The sequence below is a fragment of the Geotrypetes seraphini genome, chromosome 6 (assembly GCF_902459505.1).
Source record: "Geotrypetes seraphini chromosome 6, aGeoSer1.1, whole genome shotgun sequence".
NCBI classification, from domain to species: Eukaryota; Metazoa; Chordata; class Amphibia; order Gymnophiona; family Dermophiidae; genus Geotrypetes; species Geotrypetes seraphini.
The window spans coordinates 146,070,845-146,093,794 of NC_047089.1; the positions used below are offsets into that span (position 1 = coordinate 146,070,845).

Below are 22,950 nucleotides of genomic sequence, written 5' to 3' on the forward strand. Positions count from 1 at the left end.
AGACCTGAAGCCAGCAACAGCAATGAATTGTGAATGCTGCTGCTGACCAATGAAGTAGTTAAATGAGGAAAGGGAGCAGAGGGGGAGAGAATGGCTTGGAGGGAAGGAGGAAGGTATGCCAGACCAAGGCAAAAGGAAGGAGGAGATGGAGAGAGGCCATATGGGACAGAGAGAGAGAGGGCGGACACTGGATGGAAAGAGAAGAGAGGGCAGTGAATGGAAGGGGCAACATAGAGGGTGAACAGTATTCTAGCACCCGTTAATGTAACGGGTTTAAAGACTAGTAATGTATAAATTAAGTCTGCTTACTTTCAAATCTTTGCTATACAAAACTCCTAGGCTTTCATTTATAAATTATTGATTCCCTCTACCTCAACTAGACTACTGAGGTCCAATGATCAACATTTACTAGTTATTCCCTCACTTAAAATTATTAACACATGGCGGCATTTCATCTTTTCTGTCACAGCCCCTCAAACATGGACTTCCCTCCCTATTTATTTAAGGGAAGAACACAATTTGGATAAATTTAAGAGCAAACTAAAAAGCTTTCTTTTTAAGGATGCATTTGATAATTAGAAAGCTTGACTAGGAGTTTCATTCCAATTCCATAATCTCTCTGAGGTTCATTGATCTCTCCCTTCCTATTGTTTGTTTGTTGTCTTTTTTTTTTTTACCATAATTGTCTTCTCTCCTATCAACAATTGTATTTCTTTTCCCATCCTTTCCTCTTGTTTTAATATGTTTGTAAAGTTAGTCTCCAATATGTTTCGTAAGGTTTAGTTCTTTGTTTGTTTTGTTGCCCCTTACATTTTGTAATTTTACTGATATGTTCATCGCTTAGAATTTTGAATAAGCAATCAAATTTATAATACACTTGAAACTTGATTAGTTTACTTTTATGTGGATGATTTTATTTTATGTGGATGATTTATTGTACCTTTGGAACTCTGACATTTTTCAAATAAAGTCCATTTAAGGAACATCGTCATTCCACAGAGTTTCTTTTGGTTTCTTCTGGATTTTCTTCTCTGTGGATATTTTGGGGTCAATCCTCTTTGGTTTTCGAAAGTTTCAAGTTTCAAGTTTATTTTTAACTTATTGAATCGCTTAATTTAATTTGCTAAGCGATTTACAAATAAAAAAAGGTGTACACATTAGCTTATTTATAATAGATTACATAAGTTTGACATACTGACATACAAACTAACAGAAACATAAGGGAAAAAAGGGCAGCACCACAATTGTATTAATAAAGCATAAAAGGAAACATGAAACATGAAAGTGTGGAACAAAAATGAATTAAATTAAATTGCATTCTAGGTTTCCTTGCCAAGGCTGCTATCTGCATATAATAAAGATGGGAGACACTTGTGATTCATCATACTGGTCTTTGGTCACTTCTTCACCCACTAGACCCCTTAGGAAAGTAATTGCTCCTGGACCACGTGTATCCTTTGCCTTTTACAGTTAATTTGCTACATTTCTATTGACTTACAAGGGACTCACGAATACTTTTGCATCTGAGCTCGGAGGATAATCTCTAAATTACCAACTCTTTATTGCTCGTGCACCTACAACTGGATATCCAATAAAAATCCTGAAAATTTCAAGCACCTCCCATTCGGTCTCCAAAACGAATGAGCATTGAGAAAATGTATCTAATGTGCTTCTTTACATGGTTGATATTTCACTTTTTTATTTTTGTTCATTTTTCATTCTTTTAAATGACTTCACGACTGTGTAACCTGCATTTTTTTTTTTTGTATTATAACGTACCCTCAGTAGGGCGCTATTATTTAAATGGAACTTTATACAGCCCATGGAGTAGTTAGTTAATTATGAGAAAGGACTCAAACCAGAAAACCACTCACCATTGCACCACAGCACCGTGAGCGCCCCGGGAGTCGCCAGCTCGGCTCTGTGTACTGAGCGCCATGGCGGGAGCTGGACTAGGGGTGGCGCTGTGCATCAGAGAGAGAACGCAGGCGGAAGCTGCAACTGCAAGCCGGCGGGCCTGGCTCGGCGCTGCGTGTTTATTTTCGGACGCCCAAAGTTCTAGAAGCGGCTGCTTTTTCAAAAGATAATGGCTGCGGCATCCAGGAGAAGAACCCCGGGCTGCTAACATTCTCGCGGACTGAGCCCTGGGATGCTGCGCGTGCAGAGAAGAGGTTGCGCGTGGGCTCTAAGAAAAGCTGTCCAACTCGACAAAAACTATTTTGTCCTTTCAGTTTAGGATACGCAGAAAATCTCCAATGTCCCATGATACTTTATAATGCCATGTTTAAACATTGTTTTCACAACACCCCTCCCCCCCCCCGTTTATGTTTCTGTCTAGAATGTTACACCAGTGGTCTATCAAAAACATTTCTTCTAATGGCACTAATATGTTCTATTAACCTTTTGTTCAGCAATATTTTACCAATATATAGGATATCACATGGGCATCTTGAAAGTATACTATCTTGGCTGTTTGACTTGAGAAAATGTCTTAATTCATATCTTCATTTGCATTTGGATTACAAAAAAATTAGTTCTAGGATTCACACTGCAAACTGAACAACTTCCACATGGAAAATGTCCATAAAGCTGATTCTTAATGGAAGGTTTGGTAAGTGGAAGTATAAATAGAGAAAATATGGGGCTCATAATCGAAACAGAAATACTGTATGTCTAAGGGTGGCGATCCAAGATGGCTGCTGCATCTCTGCTGCAGTGAGGACGCCATCAAGATCTACTTACAAAAACAATGCTGAAAAGATGCGGCAGGAACGCCATAGGAGCCTCCCGGCGACCCATAGCCCCATCGGTTACTATCAATGATTTTCTTCGGTGTCTACAGCGGGAGCACGAAGAGTAGGGAGCCAGCCCGTTAGGGACACCGCCGGAGAGTAGTGCGGTGGTGAAATCCTCAGGGCTTGATGTCACCCTTAGCCCCGACGTCAGGACGCCACCCCTTCAACCGACGCCGCAGGCAGCCAGCTCTCCATGGGACCAGAATACACCCGAACAGGCAGCTTTCTCGTCTCCAGAGGCTAGTGTTATGGAAGGCTCGCCGAATGGAACAACTCAGAGTGACTTGCTCTCTCTGCCAGGACCTGCGACCGGGACAACTGAGGTCAGGGGAGCACAAGACCTCATTGAGGTAAAACTAATTTCAGAACAGTCCGATACTACACAATTACAACTTTTTTCCCCTACCAAACCTCCTAAAGTCACACTTGAAGCACTATGGGACTTGGTAGTGAATTTGGGGAATTCCTTAAATCCTCAAATAAAAAGTTTGGATAAAGAATTAAAAGAACAGAAAGGAGAAATAAAACTGATAAAACAGGACATATTTCAGCTAAAAACAGAGACACAAAATACAAGTAAAGAGCTAATATCACTAAAACAAAATCAAGACTTGTTGGTTAAAGATAATATAATTCTCAAGAGGAAGTTGGAAGCTCTGGAGAACAATGGTTGAGCTAACAATTTGAGATTTATAAATTTTCCTAAGATCTTGTCAGCTTCCCCTAGAGAAATGGTGAAACGTTACTTTATGGAAATATTGGAAATTCCTGAAAGCTCTTTACCTCCTCTTACAAGAGTGTACTATCTTCCCACCAAGTCCCTATTCATAGAAGAAGAAAAAGTTGAGGAACCCCAGGATAGACCATTGGACATTTCTGCAATTCTGGAACAATCGGATAGAGAATTGGCTGTTTCAGCCACTCTTGTTGTCTGTGGCCTTGGCTCCAGACAAGGATTGGATATTAAAACTTTTCTTTAAAAATAGATCCAAGGACTTCCTGGGACATCATATTCAGATCTTTCCTCATGTCTCTAGAGAGAATCAAAAAAGAAGAAAAGAATTTCTACTTCTGAAACCTGGAGTGACTCAAATAGGGGGTATTTTCTTTTTGAGATATCCATGTAAATGTGTAGTTAGATACTTATCCTTGATGTACATTTTCACAGAGCCATCTCATCTGATAAGTTTTCTCTCAATGAAACATCTTGAGAAGGGAATAACTGCGCCTAAGGAAGATTAGCTCTCTGTACTGCAGTAGACATGGCTTTCCTGATAACTTTATTTGACTTATTTTGTTCTACTCTTTAAATCTTGGATCCAATTATTGAGGACTAGTGTGCGATCAAATTAGATTATCTTCACTTTATGTATTTTTATTTTTTATTTTTAAATTTAATTGTGTATTACTGTATATTTTATATTTCAATTTTGGATTCAGTTTATTATGTTTTGACCGTACTTTGCTGTACAAGATGTATATGCTTGGTAATATTATACAATTCTATAAATACTGTATGTCTAAAAACCTGCCCAAGTTGGCAAAGATAATCAAAACGACAGGTCGTTCAAGTGCTGATAATCGAAACGGCCCCCCCGATTGCCGACCTCGGTGGCAGCTGACAAGTGCTGTGTCCCTCCACACATTGATTTCATCCCAAAGATCCATAAATCTCTTCAAAATCCACCAGGATGTCCTATTTATTTATTTTTAAAATTACATAATTTACATACATAAAATTGTAAAAAAACATAATTAGACAAACAAATAATCCTCAGAGAACATATTCACAAAGTAACAGAGTACTTGAAGAACAGGATTTCTTTCTTCACATCTCTAAGGTCACTAATACGAAAATACTGTGAAAAGGGTAGTTTTAGAAAATTACTCAAGACGCAATTATTTGTAGATGCCTTTTTTTAGTCAATAGGTTTTTTTTAGTGTTGTTGATTGTAGAATCATTCATGACTCTGCCATCTTTTTGGGGTTTGGGTGGGTCATTGCAATTGTTGGGGGAGGGGGGTGCGCGATTGTCATCGGGTTGTTCAGGAGGGCCAGCGGCAGTGGGGGATTTTTTTTCATTTTGGCGGGGGGGGGGAACAGATATTTTGCCAATATCAGTGCCATTAAAAAAGAAAAGAAAAAAACAAACCAGCAGAAGCCCCGACAGCAGTGACAGGAGGCTGCTTCTCCTTTCACTACTGTCAGGGTTCTGCACCGTCTCAATCGCTCACTGAGTGATTGAGTCGGTGAGTTTGCATGCAAATGATTTGCACAGAAGTGCAAATCATTTGCATGCAAACTTGATTGTGAATCAATCATTGTTTGAAAATCGGCCAACAGCGACTGAGTCGGTATCTTTAGTGAATCTGGTCCTTAGTGTTCATTGACTGAATCAGCTTAGCTAGTGGCTTGAGGTAGATATTGAATAGAATAGGTGACAGTATCAATGCCTATAGTGGTAATGAGGTGCTGTCAAACAGTATGCACTGTTGTCTATCTGATAGGATCCGAAATAAACTGTTTGCAGTTCTTTAATAAGATATCCAAATCATACAGTTACTGTATGTTTCCGCAAAGCCAGTGATACCTGTGTCTTTATAATTGGAAACTGAGCCTTTAAACCAGGGGTGTCAAAGTCCCTCCTCGAGGGCCGCAATCCAGTTGGTTTTCAGGACTTTCACTCATGCATATTCATTGGGGAAATCCTGAAAACCTGACTGGATTGCCGCCCTCGAGGAGGGACTTTGACACCCCTGCTTTAAACGATGCAGTTCTATGAAACAGAAAACCTTTCTCCATTCAAAGTCTTACTAAATGTAGCCAGCTTTAAACTTGCCACCCAAGAAACTTTTTCCCATAGCATTCCAAGTCATGTGTCTAACCACCAGTTTCTTCCAGTATTCATTTCTTGGATCATGCAGGTCTGCCTTCTCAGCAGCTCTTTGTGATTCTAGGCAAGTCGTTTAACCCTCCATTGCCCCAGGTACAAAAACTTAGGGCTCCTTTTGTGAAACCAAGGTAGAGGGTTATACTGCGAGCTGGCGAGGTAAATGCTCCAATGCCTATAGAAATTGAATGAGTGTCACATCATTTACCTTGCCAGCCTGAGGTAAAATCCTCTCCAATAGCTTGTAAGCTCATGAGGGATATAGAAAGTACCTGCATATAATAAATGTAAATCTCTTTAATTGTACCACAGAAAGATGGTATTTTTTTGATGGATATTGTTGTGCTCCTCTTCTGTACCTCATATTCTGTACAAGTTTAACTGCTTGGTTGTATTTGTTAAATTCAATAAAAATAAAAATAATTATAAAAGGAAAAGCGGTATATCAAAATTCCACTACCCTTTACCCCCTGTGATCTATGGAAAATATATCTGCGCTATTAAACTTGAAAACAGACTTTTTCCTGAGAATGTAGTTGCATCTGTAATATACGGATTGCTAGATATGCCCTTTTTAAGATTTTGAAGGAACGAGTTCTCTCACAGGAGTCCCGAATGAGTTCAAAGCAAATATTCAGACCTCACAGCAAGCCTGTGTGGAAAGGAAAGCTGCATCCCAGTTCTGTCAGCCTCAGCAAAGTTTATACACCTGCAACTATTAGCAAGTTGAAGCTTAATTGACTTGTAAGCAAATTGGGCCCTAGAGAGTCTGCCTTAATTGTTCCCATCAGGTGTTTTTTTTTTTCCGTCCAACTGTTTTCAGGGCAAAATGTGCTACCCGGATAAATGCTGCTGACCAGTGTCAGTCACTGATTTATAGAAGCAGTATTTGGATAATGCTGTTGAAAATCATTATAGACCAACCTAGTGCTATGCAAATAGTGCCAGGGCAGTCTGGCATAAAGCTTTGTTGGAGTCAGAAAATATTCAGATACCACTAGTAATATAGTAAACATCAACAGATAAAAGACCTACACAGTCTATCCCAGTGTTTCTCAACTTGGTCCTGGAGTGCCCCCTTGCCAGTCAGGTTTTCAGGTAGAGATTGACACGAGGTCAAATTTGTCCCCATCCCTGCAGGACCTCGTTCCGTCCCTGCGAGTTTTATTGCTGTCCCCGTCCCTGCCCTATTCCTGTAAACTCTGCCTTAACTGCACAAGCCTCAAACACTTACGTAATTGAAGGCATTCTTCAGTTACGTAAAGGGGAAGCGACCAGCGAGAGAGGAGGTGGGGCCGTTGGACGATGAGGATAGGAAGGGAGTGATTAAGGAGGATAAAGAGGTAGCTGAGAGGTTGAACACGTTCTTCTCGTCGGTTTTCACGAGCGAAGACACATCTAATATACCGGACTCAGAGGAGCTCATGAGTGGAGAACAGGCCGAAAAATTGGAGCACATAGAGGTAAGTAAGGAGGATGTCCTCAAACAGATAGGTTAAAATGCGGTAAATCACCGGGCCCGGACGGGATCCACCCAAGGGTTCTGAAGGAACTAAGACAAGAAATAGCGGGCACAATCCAGCATGTTTGCAACCTATCCTTGAAAACTGGTGAGGTACCAGAGGACTGGAAATTGGCGAATGTCACACCTATCTTCAAGAAGGGATCGAGGGGTGACCCCGGGAACTACAGGCCAGTGAGCCTGACTTCAATTATAGGGAAGATGGTGGAAGCTATGATCAAGGACGGCATTTGCGAGCACATCGAGAGGAATGGCCTACTGAGAACAAGCCAGCACGGATTCTGTAAGGGAAGGTCGTGCCTAACGAACCTTCTGTACTTCTTTGAGGGAATAAGCAGTCGGGTGGACAATGGGGAACCCATAGACATCATTTACCTCGATTTTCAAAAGGCTTTCGACAAGGTGCCACATGAAAGGCTGCTTAGGAAGCTGTGGAACCACGGGGTGGGAGGGGATGTGCACAGATGGATCAAGCACTGGTTGTCGGGTAGACTGCAGAGGGTCGGAGTGAAGGGCCAATATTCTGACTGGCGGGGAGTCACGAGCGGTGTGCCAGAGGGATCGGTGCTGGGGCCGTTACTCTTCAACATATTTATCAATGACCTGGAAAAGGAGGCAAAGTGCGAGGTTATAAAATTTGCAGACGATACCAAACTGTGCGGTAGAGTTAGGTCCAGGGAGGAGTGTGAGGACCTGCAAAGGGACCTGGACAAGCTGGAAGACTGGGCAAACAAATGGCAAATGCGCTTTAACGTGGAAAAATGCAAGGTCATGCATATAGGGAAAAAGAACCCGTTGTTCAACTACAAATTGGGGGGGGGGGCATTGTTGGGAGACAGCAGATTTGAGAGAGACTTAGGTGTGCTGGTGGATGCATCACTGAAGCCATCTGCACAGTGCGCAGCAGCCTCGAAAAAAGCCAACAGGATGCTGGGCATCATAAAGAGGGGCATAACAACCAGGACACGGGAAGTCATCATGCCATTGTATCGAGCGATGGTGCGTCCACATCTGGAATACTGCGTTCAGTATTGGTCGCCACACCTCAAGAAGGACATGGCGGTACTTGAGAGAGTCCAAAAGAGAGCAACGAAACTGGTAAAAGGGCTGGAACACTGCCCATACGCCGAGAGGTTGGATAGGCTGGGGCTCTTCTCTCTGGAAAAAAGGAGGCTCAGGGGAGATATGGTAGAGACCTTCAAGATCATGAGGGGCATAGAGAGGGTGGATAGGGACAGATTCTTCAGACTGAAGGGGACAACAAGTACGAGGGGGCATTCAGAGAAACTGAAGGGAGATAGGTTCAAAACAAATGCAAGGAAGTTTTTTTTCACCCAAAGGGTCGTGGACACTTGGAATGCGCTACCGGAGGAAGTGATCAGGCAGAGTACGGTACAGGGATTCAAACAGGGATTGGACGGATTCCTGAGGGATAAAGGGATCGTGGGATACTGAGAGAGGTGCTGGGATGTAACACAGGTATAGAAAGCTAATCAGGTAATAAGTATAGAAACCCAACAGGTCGTGCATGTGCAAGACCGGAGGGTTAGGACTACGATGGGAAGATAGGACTTCAATGAGAAACCAAGGTGGCAAGGGAGCCCCTTCTGGTGATTCAGACAGGTCGTGACCTGTTTGGGGCCGCTGCGGGAGCGGACTGCCGGGCAGGATGGACCTATGGTCTGACCCGGCGGAGACACTGCTTATGTTCTTATGTTCTAAAGTGTTTGAGACTTGTGCAGATGAGGACAGAGCATACAGGAATGGGGCAAAGACAAGACAAGAACTCACCGAGATGGGACGGGAAAATGAGTTCCCGCAGGGAAGGGGAAAAATTTGTCCCTGTGTCATTCTCTATTTTCAGGATATCTACAATGAATATACATAAACTTGATTTCTTTACACTGCCTCCATTATGTATCAAAATCTGTTAAAATTAAGGGCTCTTTTTACGAAGTTGCGTTAGCAGTTTAACATGTGTAATAGCGTGCACTAATTTCCTGGCCGTACTAGCTGCTACTGCCTCCTCTTGAGCAGGCGGTAGTTTTTCAGCTAATGCGGGGGGTTAGTGCGCGCTAAAAAGGAGCCCTAAATGTTGGTAAAACTAAAGGTCTATGTGTGGTTCATGACAATTTTGAGAGTTTTCCACCCGATATAATGCTGGATAAGACAGTTTGTTCCTTCTTGTTAGATTCCCCTTTTTTGTTTACATAGTAACCTAGTAGATGACGACAGATAAAGACCCGAATGGTCCATCCAGTCTGCCCAACCTGATTCAATTTAAATTTTTTTAATTTTTTCTTCTTAGCTATTTCTGGCAAGAATCCAAAGCTCTACCCGGTACTGTGCTTGGGTTCCTACTGCCGAAATCTCCGTTAAGACCTACTCCAGCCCATCTGCACCCTCCTAGCCATTGAAGTCCTCTCCAGACCATCCTCCACCAAATGGCCATATACAGACACAGAACCGTGCAAGTCTGCCCAGTGCTGGCCTTAGTTCAATTTTTAATATTATTTTCTGATTCTAGATCCTCTGTATTCATCCCACGCTTCTTTGAACTCCGTCACCGTTTTCCTCTCCACCACCTCTCTCGGGAGCGCATTCCAGGCATCCACCACCCTCTCCGTAAAGTAGAATTTCCGAACATTGCTCTTGAATCTACCACCCCTCAACCTTAAATTATGTACTCTGGTTTTACCATTTTCCTTTCTCTGGAAAAGATTATGTTCTACGTTAATACCCTTCAAGTATTTGAACGTCTGAATCATATCTTCCCTGTCCTTCCTTTCCTCTAGGGCAGGGGTGTCCAATGTCGGTCCTCGAGGGCCGCAATCCAGTCGGGTTTTCAGGATTTCCCCAATGAATATGCATGAGATCTATTTGCATGCACTGCTTTCAATGCATATTCATTGGGGAAATCCTGAAAACCCGACTGGATTGCGGCCCTCGAGGACCGACATTGGACACCCCTGCTCTAGGGTATACATATTCAGGGCTTCCAGTCTCTCCTCATATGTCTTCTGGCGCAAGCCTCCTATCATTTTCGTTGCCCTCCTCTGGATCACTTCAAGTCTTCTTATATCCTTTGCCAGATACGGTCTCCAAAATTGAACACAATACTCCAAGTGGAGCCTTACCAATGACCTGTACAGGGGCATCAACACCTTCTTCCTTCTACTGGCTACGCCTCTCTTTATACAGCCCAGCATCCTTCTGGCAGCAGCCACTGCCTTGTCACACTGTTTTTTTCGCCTTTAGATCTTCGGACACTATCACCCCAAGGTCCCTCTCCCCGTCTGTGCATATCAGCTTCTCTCTTCCCAGCATATACGGTTCCTTCCGATTATCAATCCCCAAATGCATTACTCTGCATTTCTTTGCATTGAATTTTAGTTGCCAGGTATTAGACCATTCCTCTAACTTTTGCAGATCCTTTTTCATATTTTCCACTCCCTCTTCGGTGTCCACTCTTAAGACACATATTAAGTTTGTGGTATCTCAGGATTTCTTTAAGCTTTGTTTGTTATGGAGACTGAGAGATTATCTTATGATGGATATTTTTTGTACAGTATTACTATGCTACTGACTCCAGTGTTTGATTACTGAAATTCTCTGTACCTTGGCTTACCAAAATATATGATACATGCATTACAAATTGCACAAAATGCTACCGCCGAATTATCATATGAGCCTTTAAATATGAGCATATAACACCTATTTTGCAGAGTTTGCACTTTACCCATTGCCTTGCATGTTGTATTCAAGACACTGTGTTTGATCTTCAAAGTACTGAACAATAAGAGGTTCATAATCGAAACGGAAACACGTCTAAAAACCCGCCTAAATTGGCACTTGGACAATCAAAAAGACAGGTTGTCCAAGTGCCGATAATTTAAACGGATTTTAGATGTATCTAAAAGCAGCTTAGGTCTTTTCTCTGCTGCTGTATGCCCAGAGTGAAAAGGGGCATTTTTCGAAGAGTGGTTAGGGAGGGAGGTGGGCAAGATGTGGGCCAACCTAGACTTAGGGCTCCTTTTACAAAGGTGAGCTAGTGTTTTTAGCGCACGCACCGGATTAGCGTGCGCTACCTGAAAAACTACCGCCTGCTCAAGAGGAGGCGATAGCGACTAGCGTGAGTGGCATTTTAGCGTGCACTATTCCGCGCATTAAGGCCGTACCACACCTTTGTAAAACGAACCCTTAGCCATCATGCAGCGATAATCAAAAGTTTAATGAGACTGCCTAGAAGGAACTTATACGTTGTGACTTAGGTGATCTAAAAAGAGGTATAACTGCCCAGAAGGTATCCAAAGTGACCAAATAACTACAAAATACAGACCCCCCCACACACTCCCCCAGTGATCACTGACTCCCCCTCCCCTGCCATAAAAACCAGAATAAAAAAGTACATACCTGCCTCATCAGCACCTGGCATAGGAAAGCCTAGTAGAGCTGCACAGAGGTGGCTTATGTAGTCTGGGGGGTAGGCTAGTGAACCTGGCTCATAAGCCACTCTAACCATTGCATTCATGGTGGAAAATGTGCACTCTCCGAAACCCTATTGTACTGCCATACAGGTGCCACCTGCAAATATAATGGCTATTGGGGTGGTAGACAGGTGGGTTTAGTAGGTTTTGGGGGGCTCACCATAAACTATAAGGGAGTTGTGGTGAGATGTTTATGTGGTATCCTTTTTATGAAATTCACAGTAGTGCCCTGCAAGGTGCCCCACTACATTGTTGCCATGTATGGGTGGCCAGTCCATCACTTTGCTGACCCCTCCCACATCCAAAAGGTCTTGTTCTAGGCGTTTTTGACTTTGACAAATTTATGGACGAGAATGTGGTATAAAGATAGACAACTTGATGGTTTGGACAATCAAACGGCTGGACGTAGAAGTAGATGATTCCCGGAAAAAAAAAAAAAATTTTGGACGTATTTTTCGAGAATGGACTTTGGACATTTCTGACTTTGTGCAACTAGTGTTCTAGGCCCAAAACGGACTTAGACATTTTTTTTTATTATGCCGCTCCACAAGTCCAGTTGTTTTGAGTTCGCTGTTTTGTCGTTATCAGCCACAGAGAGCTCTGCATTCTGAGAATCAGATGCAACTTGAAGTTCCATCGTTGCATTTGGTGAGATCATCAAGAATTTGTCAATCTATGATGTCAGTATTATGGAATTTGTTACATATTGAAATTAAGCAATTTGTTACAATTTAGGAAAAGTGTAAAAACAATGCTGTTTGAGAGAGAATATATGTAAGCTTTTTTTGCCAATATCAAGCAGGGTTTTTTTTTCATGTATTGTACTTTTGTTAAAATGGTTTAGATATTAGTAGCTGAGATAATTTTATAGATGTTTTATGTTATCATATGTTCTTTGTGATAACTGTTTGTCATAGTTTTATTAATTGTGTTTTTATGTAACACGCAGAGAATTGTGGGATGCTGGAGGCTGTACATGTTTAAATAAATAAATGTAGCTTAGGGGATCGTTGTCCCAGAACCCTGAATATACTGGTAAGGGGAGTATTTCTATTTATCCTATTTACCCTCTTTTTACCTAATAGTGTTCTTCTGGCCTGCCTCTTGTGCAGATAACCAGCTATAGCAGTGGTCTCAAACTCAAACCCTTAGTGGGGCCACATTTTGGATTTGTAGTACTTGGAGGGCCACAGAAAAAAAATAGTTAATGTCTTATTAAAGAAATGACAACTTTGCATGAGGTAAAACTCTTTATAGTTTATAAATCTTTCCTTTAATAGTTAAAGGAAAGATTTATAAACTATAAAGAGTGTTACTTTATGCAAAATTGTCATTAACTATTTTTTCTGCGGCCCTCCAAGTACCCTATTTTTCCTGCAGCCCTCACATTTAAAAGTTTAATATCTTTCCTTTCTCAAAACTGACACATTTCAATCACTATATTGAAAATAAAATCATTTTCCCTACCTTTGTTGTCTGGTGACTTTATTTTTCTGTGCGTTTAACTATGTTTCCAGGGTCTTCTTGTCCTTTGACTGGTTTTCTCTCCATCTTCACTTTCTGCCTTGCATCCATCTTTGGCATTAACTGCTTTCTTTTCAAAATCTACGTTTCCATGTCTTACCTTCCCTTCTGTCTCTCTCTTCTTCTGTCCCTATTTCCATGGTCTGACATCTCTTTCTTTCCTTTCTCTCCCTCCTTCCTTCCTTCCTTTCCCCTGGTCTGGCATCTGTCTCCTTCCCTCCCCCAACTTTTTATTTCTTTCATCCTGCCCCTTCTTTCTTTCTCTCTCTCTCTCTCTCCGTGCCCCCTTTCTTTCTGTCTTTCTCTCTCCATGCCCCTTTCTGTCTGTGTCCCGTCTCCCTTCTTTCTGTCTCCCTGTCTCCCCTTTCTTTACTTCTCCCTGCCCTTCCCCAAGCCACTACCATCGGGGAACAGGCCGCCACCGCCGCAATCGGGGAACAGGCCAGCGCCCGAGGTCTTACTTCTCCCTGACCTCCCCCAAGCCACTACCATCGGGGAACATGCCTCCAACGCCGCAATCGGGGAACAGGCCGCGCCGAGGTCTTAACTCTCCCTGTTTATCTTCCCCAGCGCGGGGCCGACCAATACTCGCCACCCGACGTCAGCGATTGGCTGGTCCGGAACTTCCTCCCCGACGTTAGAATTGATGTCGAGTGGTGAGAATTGGTCGGCTCCGAGCTGGGGAAGATAAACGGAGAGTTAAGACCTCGGCGCGGCCTGTTCCCCGATAGCGGCGTTGGAGGCATGTTCCCCGATGGTAGTGGCTTGGGGGAGGTCAGGGAGAAGTAAGACCTCGGGCGCTGGCCTGTTCCCCGATTGCGGCGGTGGCGGCCTGTTCCCCGATGGTAGTGGCTTGGGGAAGGGGAGGGAGAAGTAAGACCTCGGGCGCTGGCCTGTTCCCCGATTGCGGTGGCTTGGGGGAGGGCAGTTGGAAGGGAAGTAGATTGGAGACTCCTGCTTTAGTCGAGGACAGATTGTGGGCCGCAGAATAGTCCCTGGGGGGCCAACAGGGGTTAGGTAATATATGCTTCAACTCAAAATAATTATTAAATTAAAAAAAAAACATTTGTAGGGATTTCTGAAAAATCAGGTAATTATTAGATTGTCTAATTGGAGGGGGAAATGTGTTCCAGGTGGCAGCAGCTTGATAGACAAAACATGTTGAAAAGATTCTTTTTGAACGTAGACATTTAGGCCCCGATTCTATAAATGGTTCCTAGCCGATTTCCTCACAAAATTAGCATTTTAAAATTAGTTTTCATGCCATGATAATTGAAAATCAAAATCCTTAAGAAGGACTGGAGGAAAAAGTAACCTTGTTAAACAAATAGAAACCACTCCAGGAACATAGCATACAGTACATCTATTACTTAAGAAGAAAAAAAGCCTCACAAAGTGCAGGGAAACTCTTGTATCAATGGAATGAGCTAAACTTGCGTTAGTGCCCCTCCAAACCATCCATCACTGGCAAAAACACCTTCTTTAAATATTCTGTTAGGGATGTTGCATTGAATACTCTTAGATGTGCTTCAAAAAATGTTTAAATGTCTTTCAACAGTCCACTAGAAGCATCAAACATTATGCATTGCATGCATTCAATAGTAAATAAATCACTTATCTGAGCAGTAAGGATGAAGTTATGATCCCCTGATGATAGTCATCGTTTTGCAGGTCAAATTGCCGCAGCTTCAGGGCAAAGGATCAACTGAACAGGGCCGGATTTTCCTATAGGCTAACTAAGCTAACTAGGCTTCAGCCTAGGGCCTCAAGATCCGTGTCACATTTTTTATAAAGGTTAGTACCAATAACAACATGTTTCATTTAACATATTGATATATATCACAGTAATGATGTATTTTATTATCTCTCATGTAATTTACAAACTTAAAAATGGGAGGTGAAAGGGCCTCATAAGTGGAATAGCCTAGGGCCTCTTTTCATCTAAATCCGGCCCTGCAGCTGAAGATATAAAAATGTAATGAATGCCTCTGCTCAAAAAAACTAAGATTTTCCTTTTAAACACTGTGCAACCACAAGAGTTAAATCATGCCATTGATTGGATTTATTTTTATTAGTTGGGTCCACTCTCATTTTTCATCAATAAAACTTTGTTTTTGTACTTCATTGGTTGTCTACAATCTGCCCCATATTTCTAGCAAACTGATTTGATTGGACTTTGCCTGTCATCTATGCTAATTGGGTGTTGGTTCTGTCTTCCAATCATTTATAGACTTTGAATGCCGTAGTGCCATTTTAACAGAACTTGCGTTCAAGCCGGGAGCACTGTTTGTGCATGTATGCATATGTTTTCAATTTGTTTGCTTTTTGAGCAGAAGCATTCATTATATTTTTATATCTTCATCTGATCCTTTGCCCTGAAGCAGCAGCAATTTGAGCCATGAAACGATAGCTCTCATTGGTTTATTTTTACTATTGAATGCAATATTTAAAAAAAATATGAACACGTTTCACTTCTCTTAAAGAAAGCTCCCTGTCGCACATAGGATTGCCTATAAGTTAAGTCTGTTAGTACATAAAACAATTAATGTAAAAACACCTGAATTCATTTATAATCTATTAATACCATATACCCCACTGCGTGTGCGTCGATCTACCAATGTGATGCTTCTAGTAGACGGTTGAAAGACATTTAAACATTTTTTGAAGTACATCTAAACAAGTGTATTCAATACGACATCCCTAATAGGATATTTAAAGAAGGGGTTTTTTGCCAGTGATGGATGATTTGGAGGGACACTAACGCAAGTTTAGCTCGCTCCGTTGGTAAATGGGATTTCCCTGCACCATCTGAGCCTTTTTTCCTTCTTAAGTAATAGATGTATGCTATGTTCCTGGAGTGGTTTCTATTTGTTTAACAAGGTGATAATTGAAAATGCCATTAAGGCCCAATTTAAAAATTATTAATTTAAGTTCCATGTGGAAATTGGAGCAGCACCTACACTCATCTACCTGAAAGGTAGGCATGGTTAGGAGTGGAGATTGGGTATGGAATGACTTAGGCTTTGGTAGATGTCTAAGTTTGGTGCTGCTAAATTAGGCCAGCCAAACCCTGGCCTAATATACATACTGGTGTTTAAAATTTTGATGCCTATGTTAGGCGCCGTTAAGTGTGATTCTATAAATAGCGCCTAACTTTGATTGACATGCCTTAGGACAGGGGTATGCAATTCCGGTCCTCGAGAGCCACAGGCAGCTCAGGTTTTCAGGATATCCACAATAAATATGCATGAGATAGATTTGCATCTCAAGGAGGCAGTACATGCAGATTGATCTCATACATATTCATTGTGGATATCCTTAAAACCTGACCTGCCTGTGGCTCTCGAAGACCGGAATTGCCTACCCTTGCCTTAGGGCCTGATTGTATAAAAAGTGCCTACCATTAGGTACCTACATAGGCGCACCTAACTGATCTATGTGCCTAACTTTTTTAATTGGTTCAATCAACGCTGTTAACTAATCAACGCTGTTAACTGAACAGCACCATTAAAACCCAATTATAAACCTAACTCAGTAGGCATGATGTAGGCATCTACCAGAAAAAAATGTGTTAGGGGCGGAATTTGGACATGGAATGAGTTAGGTGCTGTTATTTTAGGCCAACAAAAACCTGGCTTAATATAGTGGCACCTAAGTTGCAGATGTCTATTTTTATTTATTTATTTTATTTCTTCCATTTGTGCATCACACATATCTATACAAGCTCTTGGCGACATTACAGAGGAAGGGGTTAGAAGAGGGTAGGGAGGACTATGTAGGGCAGGAAGGAGTGGAGAGGAGAGAAGTATGTAGAATATTTCATAGATAGGAGCACCATCTATGTAAATGATATGTAAATGAATTAAAGTAATATGTAAAAAGGAATAGAAGGGAGGAACCATTAAACAATAGAATTCAGTTAATAAATTAAAAAGAACAGTGGTAAAAACAATGGAATAAAATTTAAAATAATTCATAAACTGGAAGGAAAAATTGAAAAACAAAATCAAATAAGTCTGGCAGAAGTCCAGTTTCCTGAAGTAGCTCTGTTATATTTTAAATAATCCCAACGGCAAAAGTCCAGACGGGACAGATATTAGCTACAGCCCTGACTCATCACTTCCAGGCAGAAGATGCACAGAGATAGAACAATCCAGCGCCAGGCCGCACTTCTCTTGGTGGGCGGCGGATGCTCATGGGCAGCTCCAGAAGAGTACAGCACTCTGCCTCCATCGGACAACTGGGAGGAGGAGTCCATGGCACGGTCCCACTCCACAGATCCAGAGACAGCACCAGCTCCTCCCCAATGAGAGAGCAGATGCCGCCCCATCCTAGGCAACCACCAGCAGCGATTCACCTTGCCTCCACTGGTCCCGCCTCCAGCAACGATCTCCCCGCAGCGATCTCCAGTCACCACACGAAGGTAGGAAGGGCCTCTGCTGAAAATGAACTGTTCCAGGCCTTTAGGTTAGTAGACAGTTATGCTGTGATTCTATAACTGTCAAACTCCTCCTTTCCAAGATGTTTTCTGACTCGCCCGAATGAGAATTAAAAGAAAGAAGTATAGAACCCTGTTAAACTATGAATAAGGTAGATGAAAGGAACAAAAATAAAGTAGAAACCAACAAAATAAAACTAAATAGCACTAAAAACTTAAAAATATAAGAGAGAGACTGAAGCCCAGGTCTTACTCAGGCAACATTCTAGTCTAATTCAATTTAGGCACCACTTGGTAGTTTTTGGAAAGCTTGTATTCTGATATTAAAGAGAGAGCTACACTGATTGTTAGTTTTATGTTTGAGCAAAATCTTAATTCTATAATGAGATTATGGGGTTCTTTTACAAAGGCGCGGTAGCGGTTTAACGCGTGGAATACCGCACATTAAACCGCCTGCTGCGCTAGTACCTAACGCCTCCATTGGCAAGGCATTAGGATTTTAGGCTGCCGTGGGGGATAGCGCGTGATGAAATGTCCGACGCGCTAACCCCCTTAGCGCGCCTTGATAAAAGGAACCCTAGGTTTCAAAAGCTCTGTTTCACAATTTTGTAGCCAAAAAATTTGGTTATATCATGATATAACAAACTTAACCCAAGAACGACGCAAGTTGTTTCTTGCAATGAGAGATGAGACAAAGAAATTGGGTGCTACCTTTAAGTTAACTTACCCCTGCAAGTCTATTATTAAATAGATGGGTTTGAAATATATATTTTATGCACCCGATCAGCTAAGATCCTTTTTGGACCTCATGGGGTTTATCAGAGATGGAGTGTCTGGTTCAAATAATTTGCAACTGGGGGGGGGGGGGAGGGGTTGACGTATTAAGCCTTTTCCTAAATAATTTCCTGTAACTTATCTCTCGGTAATTTTGATTCCTCCTTTCCTTTTGTTTGTGATCTAAGGAAGAGCTATTTCCATAAGATTGTTATTACTTCTTAATTTGTACTTAGCTTTATTTTCATGTTGGATGATGGCTCTGTATTTCCTTAAACAAGTTGTTATACTTGTGGAAAAAGTTATAATTAATAAAAATAAAAAATATAATTTAGGCACCACTAGACACAGGGCTCCTTTTACAAAGCTGCGCTAGCGGTTTTATTGCACGCACCGGATTAGCGAGCGCTATAGTGTGCGGTATCTGGAAATCTACCGCCTGCTCAAAAGGAGGCGGTAGCGGCTAGCGCATGTGGCAAGTTAGCACATACTATTCCGTGCGTTAAGGCCCTAACACGGCTTTGTAAAAGGAGCCCACAATTTCTGTTTATAGAATTGTGTTTAGTGGTGCCTAAATTGAGTTAGGTACCACTTGGCATCTGCCACTAGACGCAATTCTATAAACAGAGCCTTACCTTGAATGACATGCGGTGGGCGCATTTATAGAATCAGGCCCTTAGAGTCAGGAAAATGTAAAAGTGTGTTCCATGAGGCCTCTGATCTATTATTTTTAGGTAGGGAAATTTTAGCATTATGTGTTAAAAGTAGGGGGTTATAAGTCTTGGATTCAAATTAAATAATGAAGAATTTTTTTTCAATAAGTGCAGCAAACTCAAAATAATAGAATATAAATAGCAGAATATCTTAAAGCAAATTTAAGGTTAGACAGAGAAAAATTCCTTATATGGAAGGATGCCCCCTAATGGTAATCTTGCATACTACTGTTAGAAGGCAAAGCATACTACTGTTTTGAAGGACAGCACTGACTCGTGCTGCCCAGCATCACTGCACCACCATTGACCCTCCCCAGGGTGAGGGTAGGGTAGTGATTGCAGGGGTGCAGTTTGATTGCAAGGTGGTGGGAATATAGAAATTGGGGGCTAAGTTTGGAGGTGATGTTATATGGGGGGGGGGGGGGTAGAAGGAGGAATCAGAGATGGGGAAGGGGCAGCACAGAATCAAATTGGGTTGTGGGATTTGTAAACAGTGGAAGATATCAGGAAGATGTACCACAGCAGGACAGCCATCTTGCCTTTAATTTAGATTCTCAGATTCCTCTTGCTATAGCTCATGCTACCTGTCAGTAATGCCACATGCTTATTGCTTACCACCTCCTCTTGAGCTTTTAAAATCAAACTCTCTTAGCTCCTTCTCAAGGGGACACTTTTGTTTCTTCTCCACCATTTTCTGGATTTAGGTGACATTTCCCTATGATAGAATTACAGAGTGAATCATGCATACTCAAGACCAGCCTGAACAATTTTTCTGATAATTTAAAAATCTTAACCATTTTTAAAATAATGTATATAGAATTTTAATAAATTCACAAACAGAACTTTGTACATAACAATACATAACCAGGAAATTTTATTGAAAGAATTAAAAAAGGCTAATAGTCCACAAAAACCATAGTGTGGGGAGCAAACCCACTGTCGCAGGAGACACTGCAAAGTATGAAATAATTAAAGTCAAATAGAGGTCCTTTAATTAAGGTGCGTTAACCGATTTAGCAAGTGCTAAAGATTAGCGTGCTCTAAATACTAAGATGCCCATAGGAATATAATGGATGTCTTAGCATTTAGCGCATGCTAGATCGGCTAGCACACCTTAATAAAAGGAGCCCATAGTGAAATAGGGTGCAACTTATATCACCCGTGGAAAAAAACTATGTTAGATTGCCTGAAGCTCTTAGATCTAAAAAAATGACTCAGTTGAGAAGGCTAGAGGAAATGATACAGGATCAATGTGCCTAAAGCTTAGTTATTTAAATTTTCCCTCCTCCCCCTGTCCCTGAGATCTAAGATTGATTAAATAATAATAATAAAGCTTTATTTATATCCCGTCATACCTGTTCAGTTCAAGATGGTATACAATAGTGAAAAAGTACAAAGTAGAAGATGAACCTTTTCGGTTCTAGACAGTATACAATAGTGGATACAGTAGTGGATGATTACAGAGTGGGGTTGTGGGGTAATTAACAATATAAGTAAAGTAAGGAGATAGGGGGAATGGGGAAAGGGAGAGAGGGGGGAAAGGAGAAGAGAGGGGCAGGGGCTGTCAGAAAGTGACAGGGGTTTGGAGAATCAGATGAATTTGTTGAATAGATGGGTTTTGAGGGCTCCCCTGAAAGCTTGGTATGTTGGGGAGTTCAAGTGGTTTCTCTCTTACCTTTATATAAGGACTTGCAAACTCTGGCTGGGCTCTTGGGCCATCTTGTTTCCCATGCTCTTTTGCCTTCAGAATTCTGATTTCTGGTAACCAAGGCTGACATATCACAATGCTTCTTTTCCTAGTGCCTAAGATACTACCTCAGCATTGATGCCATAATGACTGACTTCTACCCAATACTGCAGAATCAACAGTGGTTCTTAGAATATCTAAAAGGGGGAGAGAGGTGCTGGACCCAATTAGGGAGAAGGGAGGGAGAAGAAAGACCAGGGAAGTGAGAGGAGAAAGAGATGACACACCATTGGAGGAGGGAAAGGAAGGAGACAGAGATGCCAGACCATGAGGTGGGTGGGGAGGGATAGAAGGAAGGATAGGAGAAGAGAGCGATGACAGAGCATGGAAGAAGGGGGTGGAGACAGAGCTTTAAAAGGCTATTAGTCCACAAAAAACAAAAAAGGGGGGGGGGAGAGAGGGGGAAAACCCACTACCGCAGGAGAAACTGCAAAACAAGAAATAATTATAATCAAATAGTGAAGTAGGGCACAACTTATATCACGCCTGGAAAAAACCTATGTTAGATTGCCTGAAGCTCTTGGATCTAAAAAATGACTTGGTTTAGAAGGCTAGAGGAAATGATACAGGATCAATGTGCCTAAATACCCAATACAGCAGAATCAACAGTGGTTCTTAGAATATATCTAAAAGGGATCATGGATTTGATAGATTGTGGCTAAATAATTACACTTACGAAGTCACTGATCTTTTGTATATCACCTATTCCTATACATCGATCAATATGATGCTCAATTCTTATGACCCACATATGCTTGATGCCATTTTTCCTTTGCTGAAATTTATGTGATTAGGTGACACCTTGTATCCCCTTCCTTACCTATACCATTCCCAAATCTTTGTGACCCTTTCCAAGATGCCTCTAAATCAATGCAATGTCTGGGAAACAACTTTGTAAGATGAGGTTATAACGCCATGAATGTAACATATATTGTAATACTATGGGGCTCATAAGCGAAACAGAAAAACGTCTAAAAACCAGCCTAAATTGGCACTTGGACGATTTAAAAGACAAGTCATCCAAGTGCCGATAATCAAACTGGGTTTTAGACGTATTTAAAAACAACCTAGGCCTTCACAGTGATGCTGAATGACCAGAGCTAAAAAGGGCATGTCAAGAGGAGTGTCGAGAGCAGGATTTGGGCGGGACTTGGGCCTTCCTAGACTTAATCATACTGCATGTATAACCGAAAGTTTTACAACACTGCCAAGACGGAACTTGGACGTTGTGACATAGGCCTTCTAAAACCAGGTCTAAGTCCACAAAAAGTATCCAAAGTGACCAGCTAAGCATTGCAGACACAAAGTACAAACCCCAACACACTGCCCCAGTGATCACTGAACCCCCCCACACCCATAAAAAAATCGTAATAACAACTTTACATATCTGCCTCCAGAACATCAGCACCTGGCAGCCTGGCATAGGAAAGCCTAGTAGAGCTGCACCGAGGTGGCTTAAGTGGTTTTGGGGGTGGGTTAGTGAACCATGGAGAAGCGACCCAGGCCCATAAGCCACTCTAATCACTGAATTCATGGAGAAACGTGCACCCCCCTAAAAAAAACAACCCTAACCCTTTTGTACTGCCATATAAGTGGCTCCTGCAGCCATAAGGGCTATTGGGGTGGTGGATAGGTGGGTCTAGTGGATTCTGGGGGTGTTTTGGGGGAGCTCACTATGACCTATAAGGGAGCTGTAGTGAGATGTTTATGTGGGACCCATTTTGTGAAGTTCACAACAGTGCCTTGTAAGGTACCCCACTATTCTGGTGCCATCTCTGGTTGTCCAGTCCATCACTTTTCTGGACCCTTCCGCACCCCAAAGGTCTTTTTCTAGGCGTTTGTGACTTGGACTAATTTTTGGTTGAAAATGGGGTATAAAGATGGACGACATAGCGGTCTGGGCGATCAGATAGCTGGATGTACATCTGGACGATTTTCGAAAAAAACATATGCTGGATGTATTTTTCGAAAATGGACCTTTTCCCGTGTTCGACTTTGGACAATTTGTGACTTAGGCCAAAACGGACTTAGACATTTCTTTTGATTATGCCCCTCCACGA

The 22,950-nt window shown here is 41.9% G+C and overlaps 1 protein-coding gene across 4 annotated transcripts in view; it reads right to left on the reverse strand.

Moving 5' to 3' along the window:
* RFX8 (RFX family member 8, lacking RFX DNA binding domain) overlaps window positions 1–22,950 on the reverse strand; it is a 169,325-nt gene that overhangs the window by 123,254 nt on the left and 23,121 nt on the right. For 2 of the 4 annotated variants that reach the window (XM_033947734.1, XM_033947733.1), the window contains exon 1: window positions 1,875–2,284. The exons of 1 other annotated variant lie outside the window; for it this stretch is intronic. In XM_033947734.1, the coding sequence (XP_033803625.1) occupies window positions 1,875–2,128 (254 nt within the window). In that variant the 5' untranslated portion in view covers window positions 2,129–2,284. Of the gene's footprint in view, window positions 1–1,874; window positions 2,285–19,758; window positions 19,859–22,950 lie in introns of those variants that run through there. One more of the 4 variants, XM_033947736.1, reaches the window with a different exon arrangement.